The sequence below is a fragment of the Arvicola amphibius genome, chromosome 10 (genome assembly GCF_903992535.2).
Source record: "Arvicola amphibius chromosome 10, mArvAmp1.2, whole genome shotgun sequence".
NCBI lineage: Eukaryota > Metazoa > Chordata > Mammalia > Rodentia > Cricetidae > Arvicola > Arvicola amphibius.
Genome location: NC_052056.1, coordinates 117,287,688 through 117,299,980, shown reverse-complemented (window position 1 = coordinate 117,299,980; position 12,293 = coordinate 117,287,688). Strand labels below are relative to the sequence as shown.

General features: G+C 48.9%; 1 protein-coding gene across 1 annotated transcript in view; it reads left to right on the top strand.

Moving 5' to 3' along the window:
* Window positions 1–617: 617 nt before the first annotated feature.
* The window catches only part of Fbxw8 (F-box and WD repeat domain containing 8), a 98,004-nt gene continuing 86,328 nt past the window's right edge, over window positions 618–12,293 (top strand). Inside the window, exon 1 of the mRNA XM_038346305.2 lies at window positions 618–982. Within this exon, the coding sequence (XP_038202233.1) occupies window positions 671–982 (312 nt within the window). The 5' untranslated portion in view covers window positions 618–670. The remainder of the gene's footprint in view (window positions 983–12,293) is intronic.

The window sequence follows — 12,293 nt, the reverse complement described above, 5'->3', positions numbered from 1 at the left end:
TTAAATGACATCTCTTTAGAGAGCCCAGGACTTCATGCCTATCCTTAATCACTAATTGGCCCCTTCCTGTGTCAATAACTTTGTTAATTCTTATTTTTCTACATAACCTTTCCCATAGATTCAGACATTCACATTAAAATATATATTTACCTCCGTTTTACTTGAATTTGAGTGTGTTGTGTGTAGATCTGAATGCTTACTTCAAGTTGAGCTGGCACAGCAGAAAGGGATGCTTACTACCAAGACTGACGACTTGAGTTCGATCCCTGAGGCCCACATGGTGGAAAGAACCGACACCTCCGAGTCTTTCTCTACACACATACCACACACACACCACACACACACACACACACACACACACACACACACACACACACACACCCCACACCACACAAAATAAATAAAATACAAAAAATTACTTTAAAAATGCTATCTTTGCAATATGTATATAGCAGTCATTTAAAGCAGGTTTGCTGGACGAAGGAAAAGTGCTTCTTTGGTGCAAAGGTGGCAAAAAACCAGGGATGCCAGAGCGGAGGGGCGTGGCCCCCCGGAACCTAAGAGCCGCATTCCCGGAAGTTTCCGGCCAGCGGCGGACACTTCCTGCGGATGGACGGTCCGCCAACAGCTGGCGGCCCCTGGGTGACGCGTAGGCCCGGGAGCGTCAAGCATGGACGACCACGGCCTGGAGGAATTCCGCCGGCGCTGGCAGGAGGAGTTGGCCCAGTCGCAGGCGCTGAGGCGGCGGCGGCGGCTCGAGGCCGGGGAGCGGCGGCCGCGGAGGCCCGAGGCGGGGGCGCGCGGTGAGCAGGCCTCGGGGTACCTGGCGCTGGCGCAGGGTCTGCTGGAGGGTGCGGGCCGACCCCCGGCGCCCAGACCCGGCCGTGCCGACAGGAGGGACGCGAGCAGCCGCTCTCGCTCGCCCCCGGACCGCGATGCCGAGGAGCCTGAGCCGCTGGTGGACCAGCTCATCCGCGACTTGGTGAGTGGCCGGGGCAAGATGACTTTCCCTGTGGCCCACCCCACGGAGGTGCCGACGCGGTCGCAGCAGGGACTCAGTTACACCCAGGGAGCCCCAGGAAGCATTGGGGGTTTTGCCTGCAAACATTTTTGGGTGTTGACAGTAGGTGTGTGCGTGCACTTGGGCTTGCAAGAGGGTAGAGGATTGTTTCGAACAGCAGTGCTCAGAACAGAGTTCCCTAAAAGAGATTCCTCCCACAAAGTGACTATGTGTGAGTTTGAGAAATCCTGCCCTGGAAACATCCTTAAAGTTGTAAGAAAGATTGACTTTAGAAGAAGATTCGGAAAAAGCACAGGACAGACCTAATATTCTCCTTTCCTTATATTATTTGGTTTTCCTTACTTCCCGTGTTACTAAAACAAAACAACAAACAAATCCAATGAAACTTCATTTAGAAGAAACAAAAGTATTACGACGAAGAAGAATCCTTTGGTTAATACCCTTAGGAGGTTCTTAGCCTTTGAGGGCAGCCTCGGAGAATCAGGAAGCTTTTATGCCAGCATCTTTTACCAAGTTGGGAGAATCAAATCAAGACCCCCTGACAAGAATCCATGACTCCCAGGTTAAGAGTTAGGCCAGAACAGAAGGCTTTAATGGCTTCATTCAAACCAGGTTAGAAGAAAATTTCCTCAGCGTTCCAGTAGGGAATGCTTTCCTGTAAGTGAAAGTTGTCTAGAGCAATGATAGGATGGAACTGGAGAGGTGGCTCGATAGTTAAGAGCCGGCGGATTGCTTATCAGTCTGTCAGGAGTTGGGATCCTAGTTAGTACCCGTGTCAGGTGACTCACAACCTCCTATGTCTCCAGTTTCTGGAGACCTGTTGTCTCTGGCTTCCGGGGGCACTTGTACACGTGTACAACCCCTCATGCAGCACACATATACACATTTTAAAAAAAATGGATAATGCAATGCAATGGACAGTTTTATTTGAATGACACTAATAGCTTTTATTTTGAGTTTCAAGTCCGTTCCCCTTAAAATCAAGTGTCCTGTCGTATGCTCTGCCTTGATTCTAAAATGGCCATGGTATCAGGTAGATGCCTAACGAAGGCTCTCAAAGGCAACATTTCCTGCAGTCTCCCCGGGATTACCCCAGCTGATACATTCTGGGGATTGCGTGGCTCCCTGTTTCGACTTGTCCAGGTGAAGTTTGAGCTGGCCTCCTTTAAGGCTTTAGTGATTTGTAGGTTCCTGGGTCCTGTCAGACCTGCTAAATCAGCAGCCCAGGGAAGGAGGGCCACGTCTAATGTTTGAGGATCTGTGGAGGTTAAGATAGTCTCAGCTGCGTAGCCACTGTTGGACCCTGTCCTGGCTAGTTTTATGTCAACTTGACCCAAGCTAGAGTTACTGGAGAGCAGTGAGCTTCAACTGAGGAAATACCTCCATAGGATTAAGCTGTAGGCAAACCTGTAGGGCATTTTCTTAATGAATGATTAATGGGGGAGGGCCCAGCTCACTGTGGGTGGGAATACTCTTGGGCTGGTGGTCTTGGCTTCTATAAGAAAACAGCCTGAACAAGCCAGTAATAGCACCTTCTGTGGCGTCTGCATCAGCTCCTGCCCCCAGGCTCCTGTCCTGACTTCCTTCAGTGATGGACTACAGTGTGGAAGTGTGAGCCAGATAAACCCCAACTAAGATAGACCCTAAATCCCATACACAAGACTTTCCAGGCCTCACACTCCAACAGCATCCCCCAAACAGAAATAAAGTGTCCTAAAACAGAAGGGTCTACTCAGGGGAAAGTCCAGGGCATAGCGAGTCTTACATTTCCTATGGAGTTGGCAAAAGCCTGACCTGTGTCCCGCCTTTTCAGAAACTCCTCTTTAGGTACTGTTAGGGGCTCTTTTGAGCAGCAACCAGCACTCCAGTTGGTGACACCTGTGGAGTAAAAAGGCAGTAAGTCATGTGCTTAGGTGACTGGAGTTACAGGAGGTTGAGCCACCTGACATGGGTGCTAGGCATTGAACTCAGATCCTCTAAAGAGCAGACTTTGCTTTAAAAAAAAGATTTATTTATTATATATACATGCTTGCACACCAGAAGAGGGCACCAGATTTTATTGTAGATGGTTGTAAGCCACCATGTATTGAACTCAGGTACTCTGGAAGAGCAGCCAGTGCTCTTAATGTCTGAGCAGTCTCTCCAGCCCCAGAGTCTGCTCTTGACCATGAGGGTGTTAGACTGGCGTCAATCTCTCTCTCTCTCTCTCTCTCTCTCTCTCTCTCTCTCTCTCTCTCTCTCTCTCTCTCTGTCTGTGTGTGTGTGAGAGAGAGAGAGAGAGAGAGAGAGAGAGAGAGAGAGAGAGAGAGAGAGAGAGAGGAGAGAAAGGGATCCTGCAGTTGTCTCTTTCTCTTCTCACCTTCTCTGGGGCCACAGGCATATGTTCTCATGCTTGCAGGGCAAATGCTTTCTTTACTGACGGAGCCATTGCCCCATCCCTGGCCTTGAGCTTTTGATCTTCCTGCTGTGGTGCTGTAGTTGAAGCCTGAGCTTGGTGCTGTCTGTCCATTGGTTTAGAGACAGTATCTTCATTGTTCCTAACAACCTGCTCTTATAGCCGTTTTCAGAGCTTCTTGGCTTTTAAAGGACAGTGAGCTCATCCTGTACCTTCAGTCTAAGAAATGACAGTAATATTCATTTAAACGCCTCAGATGCCTGTGGCAGTGAGTGTGAGCCCCACAGTGCACGGGAGTCACATGGGCAACTGAGCAGGAGTTGGGGCCTCGACTAGTTCATTAGTGGCTTTGCTCCACATCTTACCAGGTGGTTTTGTGATGACTTGTGTAATGGTGGCAACCAGAATTAAATGGTGGGTGGTGTAGGATTTTTTTTCCAACTGTCCAGTTTTCTATATTTAAGCAAGGTTCATTGTAGTAAGGAGCTGCAGGCCGCGTTCCCGCTGCCCTGCTCCCGGCTGCCTGGCTAGCTTATGCCCCAAAATAACACACAAACTGCATTCATTTAAACACTGCCTGGCCCATTAGTTCCAGCCTCTTACTCACATCTTGATTAACCCATATCTAATAATCTGTGTAGCACCACGAAGTGGTGCCTTACCAGGAAGATTCTAGCGTACGTCCATCTTGGGCCGGAGCTTCATCACATCTGTCTCCCTGAGGAGAGGCATGGCAGTCTGACTAACTTCCCAGCATTCTGTTCTGTCTACTCCACCCACCTAAGGGCCGGCCTATCAAATGAGCCAGGCAGTTTCTTTATCAACCAATGAAATCAACTCAAACAGAAGACCCTCCCACATCAGTTCATATGCGATCTGAATAAAACCGTTCTCTGTTCCATACTTGTTGGTCAAAGTACACATCCCAAGCTGGGTGGTGGTGGTGCACGCCTTTAATCACAGCACTCGGGAGGCAGAGGCAAGCAGATCTCTGTGAGTTCGAGGCCAGCCTGGTCTACAAGAGCTAGTTCCAGAACAGGCTCTAAAAACTACAGGGAAACCCTGTCTTGAAAAACAAAACAAACAAAAAAAAAGTATACATCCCATCAAGCAGCATTTTTTTTTTTTTTTGAGCAGGGTGTCTTAGTTACTGTCATACATTGTGACCAAGGCAACTCTTAGGAAAAAGCATTTAATTGGGGCTTGCTTACGGTTTTAGAAGGTTAGTTCATGATCATCATGACAGGAAACAGGCATGGTGCTGGAGCATTGACTGAGAGCTTTACATTCTGGTTTTCAGAGAGTAGGCAGAGGGAGAATGAGAGAAACTGTTCTGCAAAGCCTCTTACCTCCTCCTACAAAGCCACACCAACTAATCCTTCCCAAACAGTTCTGCTAACTGGGGACTGAATATTCAAGCATATGAGCCTGTGGGGGACATTCTCATCCAAACCACCACACAGGGTGTCACTATGAAGACCAGGCTAGCTTCTCACTCAAATCCTGACAGTTCTGGGACCAAAGATGTGGGAGGAAGTGCTTTGGCTGTTTGACTGGTTTGTTTGTTTTCATCAAATACATGTTAGGGTTGTGCTTTTGTCAGTGTAATTGTCTGTTGGGAAGATTGTCTTTTGACATTTTGTTATTAGTCACACTTTGAAATGTACGATGTTAACTGCAGAGCTCAATGCTTTCTCTAGAATGTGCAGACACATAAAACACCTGATCGCAGGACTGGCTTCCTAGCCAGTCGGCACCACGTTTCTCGCTGTGTTCTCTTCCACGATGGCCTTGCCACTCACTCCACTCTGACATCTCTGCAGTGGCATCAGGCAGTTTCACTCTGGTTTGGGTTCTTGTGCAGAACATTATGGATAAGTGGGTCCTGAAGCATGGATGTGGTGTTGCTCTTCTCCAGCACTGATAACTGTGGGTTGTTAGTTTAGTTGCTTTGGGGTTTGGGAGGGTAGTGCTGCTGGGAACATTTGTTTGTCTTTTGGGATGCATACATGTTTTTCTTGGTTATTTGCTCAGGAATAGAATTACAGGGTTGTAGACATGCAGGGCATAGTTACAGCAATCTACCCCACAAACTTGCCATTTCTACGTGTTAGTAACGGATATAGCAAAAGCAGGAATGTTGTTAGTGCCAGCACTGCAAGGCAAGCTCTGCCTCACAGGATCTGCCTTATCGCGTGCACACTTCCCACTAATCCTGGAAAGGAAGGTGGAGCTCCCTGGGACTCCCTTAACCCAAGGCTGATAGAGCTGAGTCAGTGCACACTAGGGCTGGTTCTGCCTCCTGCCCTACCCCACACCTTTACAGCGCTGTCAGACTGGCACCTCCAGGGTTTTGTCTGGTAGACTGTCCTTGAGTGTACTGCAGCTGAGGGTGATCTTGGACTTTTGATTCTCCAGCTTCTTCCCCTGATGCTGGAATTACAATGTTTGGTACCGTGGGGTCAACTCAGGGCTCTTTAGGCAAGCACTGTTCCGAGCCACATTCCCAGGCCACTATCCTGTTTTTGAGCTGTCTCCTCTGCACTCTCGCTAGTGTGAGGGTAACAAAGAGAAGTGTTGCCGTCTGCTAGCACAGCTGCATCAGAGTGTCTCTGGTTGGACAGAGGCCAGAACCTTTGATGGACAAGCGCAGCTGCAGTAAGACTGTGACGTGCCTTTTATGAAGCCTTGCCTTCGTATGCGAGGCTTTTAGTCACAGCACTTAACCGCCTTGCTTTGGGAGTGGTTTGTGAATACCTGCCCCAGCAGCTGGCAGTTTTGGGTAGACCAGTGCAAGGGATGGCATACCCCGGTCAGGATTCCAGAGCTGTAGATACTGTTTTTTATGTCCCTCTCCTTGGGGACAGTGTGGTGTTTCAGTTACGCTTATGTAAGTTTCAGGCTTGTGACAGCCAGTTGTTTAGTTGCATTTTATTGAGTTGGTGTATCACATCCGACTGACAAAGACACAGATGTCCAACTGGCACTGGCCTAGAAACACCCACTGGGATCAGTAACAATTCCAGGAGGTGCTGCTTATTCTGGGCACTGGGGTAACTCGGCTGGGGCCTCTCCCATCTGTCTGCCTTGTCTGCTGGCTTTCTCCACAGTGGGCTGCCCCTTCTTGAGAGGATGGCTACAGCAGCTGCAGCTACTTGTCCTGCCGGGGTAGCAGTGCTGGGAGAACACAGCATGTGCTAAGTTGGACACAGCTGAAGCCGTGTTCTTATTGGTCCATACTATGTCATCTTGAGCCAATTACTGATTGAGATTTGTCCAGATTTGTGTCCAGTGGCCACTGGTGTTCATCTGACAGGTCTGCATTCTATGTTGAGCTAAGGCAGGGAAGTCAGTTGTGCCCAGAGTGGATTCTGCCTAGGCCTCGCCCACTTCATGATTGGTGGAATGATGTTAGTTCAGGCAGGCCAGGCTTGGTAGAGCCCTGAATCTGCCCTGAGCTCAGATTCAGATCCTGCTGCTGCCTAGTTGCTTCCCTCGTGGTGTGCTGAACTCACTGTCAATGGAACTGGACTTATTCCCCTGCCTCTCCTGTCCTCTACCTTACTGTTAAGGCTCTTTAATTCCATCTGCTATGCTAGCGCTCTCTGATCTCTCCAGCCCATTTTTTTCCTTCTAACTAAAATGTTCTTACCAGTGCCATTGATTTAAAAAACGTTTTTCATGAACTAGCAGACCTCTGTGTGGGTGCCTTCCCCCATGATCTATGTGTGTATTTACTAAAACAAATTTGGATGTCTTTACTGGGAGGTTCTTTTCCTTGAAGCTATATGGACTTTATCATCCATCCACCCATCCATCCATCTGTATATCCATCCATATATCGATTCTTCAGTCCACACTGTTCATTAAGTGGTGTGTTAGCCCCACACACTACTAAGTGCTGAGGACAGTGGCAGTGAACAAGACAAAGCCAGCCCTGCTTGGGGGACAGACACTTGCCAGGTAAGCAAGTGCTCTGGAGAGAAGAAAACCTAGGCAGAGTGGAGAGTGTCTGAGGAGAGGGGTTGCGTCTTACCCTGCATTGCCCCGCCAGGCTTTCTGGAAGGTTGAGCAGCTGCAGAAGAATGGGGGAGGGCTAGACAGAGAGTGGGGCCAGTGACTTCCTCTGAGAGCCAGCTGGTCACATGGGTCATACCCTGCACTTGCTTTAATGCTTGCAATTCTTTTTTTTTTCATTTTTTTAAAAAATAACATGTGTGTATCTATCTGTATGCCAGTTTGTGCATGGTGCCAGCAGAGGCTTTGGATCCCCTGGAGCAGGAGTTGTAGGAGGTTGTAAGCTATCTGACATGGGTACCAACAATTGAACTCAGGTTCTCTGCAAGAGCGGAAACTGCTCTTAACCCCTGAGCTATCTCTCCAGCCCTGCAGTTCGTTCATTCATTCTTTCTTTCTTCCTTCCTTCCTTCCTTCTCTCCCTCCCTCCCTTCCTCCTTTTCTTTTTGAAGCTGGTATAGTTGGAATTTTCTTTGGGCTGCCAATCAGCTTCCAAATAAAGACACAGATACTTAATATTAATTATGAATGTTGGGTCTTAGCTTAGGCTTGTCCCTCCAGCTCTTTTAGCTAAAGCTGTTTCCTTCATCTGCATTTGCCTTGATTTGCCTTGAGGCTTTTTACCTTTCATTCTACGGGTCCTACTTTCCTGCTTCCTCCTGCCTGGCTGTCTGGCCCTGGCACCTCCTCCTACCCCCCAGCCAAAATTCCTTCTCCTGCCTACTCTCTTCTCCTAGAAGTCTCCCACCTATACCTCCTCCCTTGCTGTTGGCCATTCTGCTTTTTATTAGACCAGTCAGGTTCCATAGTCAGGCAAGGTAAAACAGCAGCACATCTTTAAATAGTTGAACAAATGCAACACATCTTGCATAGTTAAACAGATATTCTGCAGCAGACCAGGTCTCTCTCTGCAGCCCTGGCAAGTCTTAAAATCCTTTGACTTAGGAACCCTAACACACTTGTTTTCACACCGAACTCCACAGATCCTGTAGTGGGTTCGATTGTGCTTTGGTGTGTCTGCCGGGCCTTTTAACCAATCAAATTCACATGCTCGGTCCAGCCCTTCCCAAGCTGAGCTCCCTTCCCAATAGGCCCTCTTCTGCCCACTGTCCTGCCTGGCTCCCCAATCTCCCATCCCAGATTGGAATCACAACTTTGTAAGCAGAGGCTGGCCAGTTCGTTGCACAGACTTCCTTCACTGCCACGCCCACTCAGCCTCCTGGGAGCCCCAAGTTCATAGCTGCCTTTTCTACCTCCCTTCTTTGCTGGAGCCCCTGGGGAAATGGCCAGCAGGTGATGAATGAGGATGTATCTCACAGTTTTGAAACTAGTTCTAAATAAATAAATCTCAATGTCGTCACCAGGTGAGGGCACATGTGAGGGCCGGCAGGTTAGCTTCTGTAGGTGGCTGTTGTCTATGCAGACAGCCCACATCTTTACTGAATACTGCTGGACTCAGGGTTAGGTTCAGTCAAGAGATAAATTGGCTTTTTGTGGACTGCTTGGGAACTTAACCTCTCTTTATAGCATTTTTTTTTTTTTTTTTGAGAAAGGATTCCTAAGTTCTAAATGGCTGACTTACTAATGAGCCCTTGTATACCTTGGGGGACTATCTCCTGTATTTATTCTATTTTATATGCGATGGCTTACCTCCATAAAAGATTCAGCTCCTTCAGTGTAGAGGCCATTTCTCATGCATTTGCTAATGGCACCTCCTTCCCCAGCCCTGGGCATGGCCCTGGATTCAGACAGCATTTTGCACACGAATTATTTTTTAAAGCTGGATGGTGTGGCCCCTGTACAGATAGTCTAGGAACCTGAGAAGAAATCTGTGGTGTACACCGACATTCCTGTTATTTGTGCCAGGAAGGTATTTCAGGACAGAATTGGTGCCTATTTTGAGAGTGTTTTGAGACTTTCCCCATCTACCACCTTATTTTCTCAAGCCAGAAGTGAAACTGGATGCCATCCATTCCTGTGGTGGGACTGTGTGGTGTGTGTGTTGAGATAAGCCCAGCAGACACAGGCCTCTCCATCCCAGGGTCAGTAGGAGCAGCGAAGATCTGTTTAAACACCAGCCTAGAGCGTCTGAGTGGCTGTTGCTGCAGAGATAACTGTTGGGAAGTGCATCCAGAGTTGGTTTCTTCCCTCTGCACTGACTTGGCTCCTAGTAATTACCCCTTCTTCTCCTAAACAAGGGAAGGCAGATCCAGTTTCTAACACGACAGCACAAAGACCATCCATTTATGGAGTCAGGCTTATAGTAGCACATGGGGGACAGTCAGCCTCCCTGGGGACAGATCTCTTCACAGTTTCTTTCAGTGTTTTTGGAGTGAGTCCAGGAGACTTTGGGAAAATCAGCATTCACTGACCTGAGCGTAACACAATCCCTTTGTGCGACTCCTCCCTTGACTGGAGGAGGAATCTAAGTCTGAGCTTGGCGAGCTGCGATGTCACTGTCGCTCAACTGATGTTCTTACAGTGTTACTTCAGTGTTTCTGTGCTGCTGCTTCTCAGAATGGCCATAATGTCTGCTTTGTCCTGGGGTCATCCTGCTGTGGCCTATAATAAAACCTGGCTGTGTGCGCCAGGTTTCTAGGTGGCAGCTCGACAGCATCTTTGTCGTATCCAGGGCTTTCTCTGCACACGAGCTCAAGTAGTGTCTGTACGTTCACTGTGCACTGTGGGAGGAATGGCTGCATGTCATCACAGGAGACCTCTGCAGCATCCGTGAGCTTGGAATGCTTGCTGGACTACAGCTTGGATCAGGGTGTGGCTTCAGGTCTGCCTTAGGTCCGCACAGGGTTGACCAAACTCATGATGTGGTCTCTGGTGAGATTTTTCTCAAGTTGTGTGCTACTAACACAGCAAGCTGGCGTTCATAGGCCAGTCGCCCTGTGGCCTCTGGTTGGATGGTAGAACACCCCCTCTTCACCTGCATGCTCCTGTATCACCTCAGTGGATGTCAGAAGGAGGTTTCTATACTGGCCTGTACAACTGTACGTTTAGAACTCTTGGGGATGCTTGTACCCAGCTCAGGGTTTTATGGCCTCAGTGGTTGTTTGGAGGGGAAGGCTGTGCTTAATGGAGTCAACTCTGAGGTGTAGATTCACATGTGGGCCTAGTAGGCTGGCTGTTCAGCAGTCCGAATTGAGGCCAGGGGCCTTTGTGTTCTGGAGGGGATGGCACTTTGGTGGCGCAGGTCCTCTGGCCACAGGCAGCATGTGGTAGAGGACTCAGCTGTGAACCAGTAGCAGGCAGGCCCTCATCTCTTATCTGGGGAATCTGAGTGACCCACTGCCCCATCACTAAAGGCCACAGCGTGAACATTTAGGGTGCGGTCTTCTGACTGGGGCCGCACATGTGCCATAACTGCTGGTGCTCTTTTGGTGACTGGCTTCCTTTCCTTCCTGCCATTCCCTAACCAGTGGTCGGAGCAGGAAGCTCAGCCACATAGAAGTGGGGGAGGGGACTTAGACTGGTTTGAATTGGCACTGTTGATTGACATTTTGGAGTCTAGAGGTACTCCTAAGAATGGTGATTTAAAAGGAAAGGTTGGCTCTGCATTATGTTCTTACAGTTTATCCTTTAAACAGTGGCTCCAGATCTTAGAGATAGCCTCGCACAGTGTGACTCACAGTGCAGTGGCCCTCAGCACTGGCGGTCATAGCAGCCTGCTGGACTTCATCTTTGCTACCCAGGCACCACAGCAAAGCCTTCCTGAGTTGTTAGATGCCCTCTAGAGCTGATGCCGGTCTGTGTGTCATCCCCCGCTGAATGGATGCAGCCTCACTCTGCATGTCGTCCTCGTAGTACTGCTGGTAATGTAAGTTAAAGGCAGCAAGTCACCAACAGGCCAGCTAAGAGTGGCTCGGAAGTCAGTAGCATGAGAAAATGAAAAGGAGCTGGCATGTCATTGAGGAAAGTGGCACCTAGCCTCTGCATGCTTAGCCCAGGGCTTGCATTGACTTCTGTGGGAAATGTCTTCATGTGTTTCTCGGGCAGGCACCCTGAGTGTGTTAGAAGAAATCTTAGGTATCTTTTGGCTGATCATTTGGGAAAATGGTGCCTCCAGACTCTGCTCATCCCAACTGAGGCTCAGATCAGGGAGTGCAGTGGGAGGTGGGGTCATGCTTTCATGGAGGGACTGTCTTCCATGGTGATCCTGGGAAACAGGCCAACAAAATAGGCATTTGATGGAAGGCTGTGAATTGTGCCCAGAATAAAAGCAAAGGCGGCATCTCATGTTCATCTCAAGACCAGTTTACAATGTGGCCTACCATGAAGGAGTCCACAGCTCAAACGAGCTCCTCACCCTGGCTCACCCTGTCTTTCCCAGCCTCACCCAGCCATAGCTCTGGTTGTATGAGCATAAAGGGACCTTTTTCTTTTATTTCTTTACTTTGTGGGCAGAGTTGGTCCTCCCTGATTCTGCAGACAAAATAATGTAGAATAAAAGGCAAGAGGGCATTGGAAGTAGCATTGTGAATGATAGCTCTTCAGTTTGTGTGTGTCTGCAGGTCCTGACCAGCAGTGATTCCTGCAGGAGGTTGGGGTGTCTCTGGCTGCATCTGGCCGGGAGTAGTGCTCTTCAGTGGTGAATGAAGGTGTCATCGTAGGCGAGGACCTTGCCTGACTTGAGGCCCAGTGACTTTGCTTTGTTTTCTTAGGCAGAGCCCAGTGCCTCCCAATTACCCTTGCAGATGTTTTCCTGTTTTTCTGCATGGCCAGCATCCTTCCACTGACTGAACATTCTGTCCCTCTCTGCCTGCAGAGACCGGTCAGAGCCCTTTCCCCAGAGAGCATTTTTGGCCTGTGTGCTTAGTCTCACTGTTTTTGCCATCAAACACCAAGTTTCCT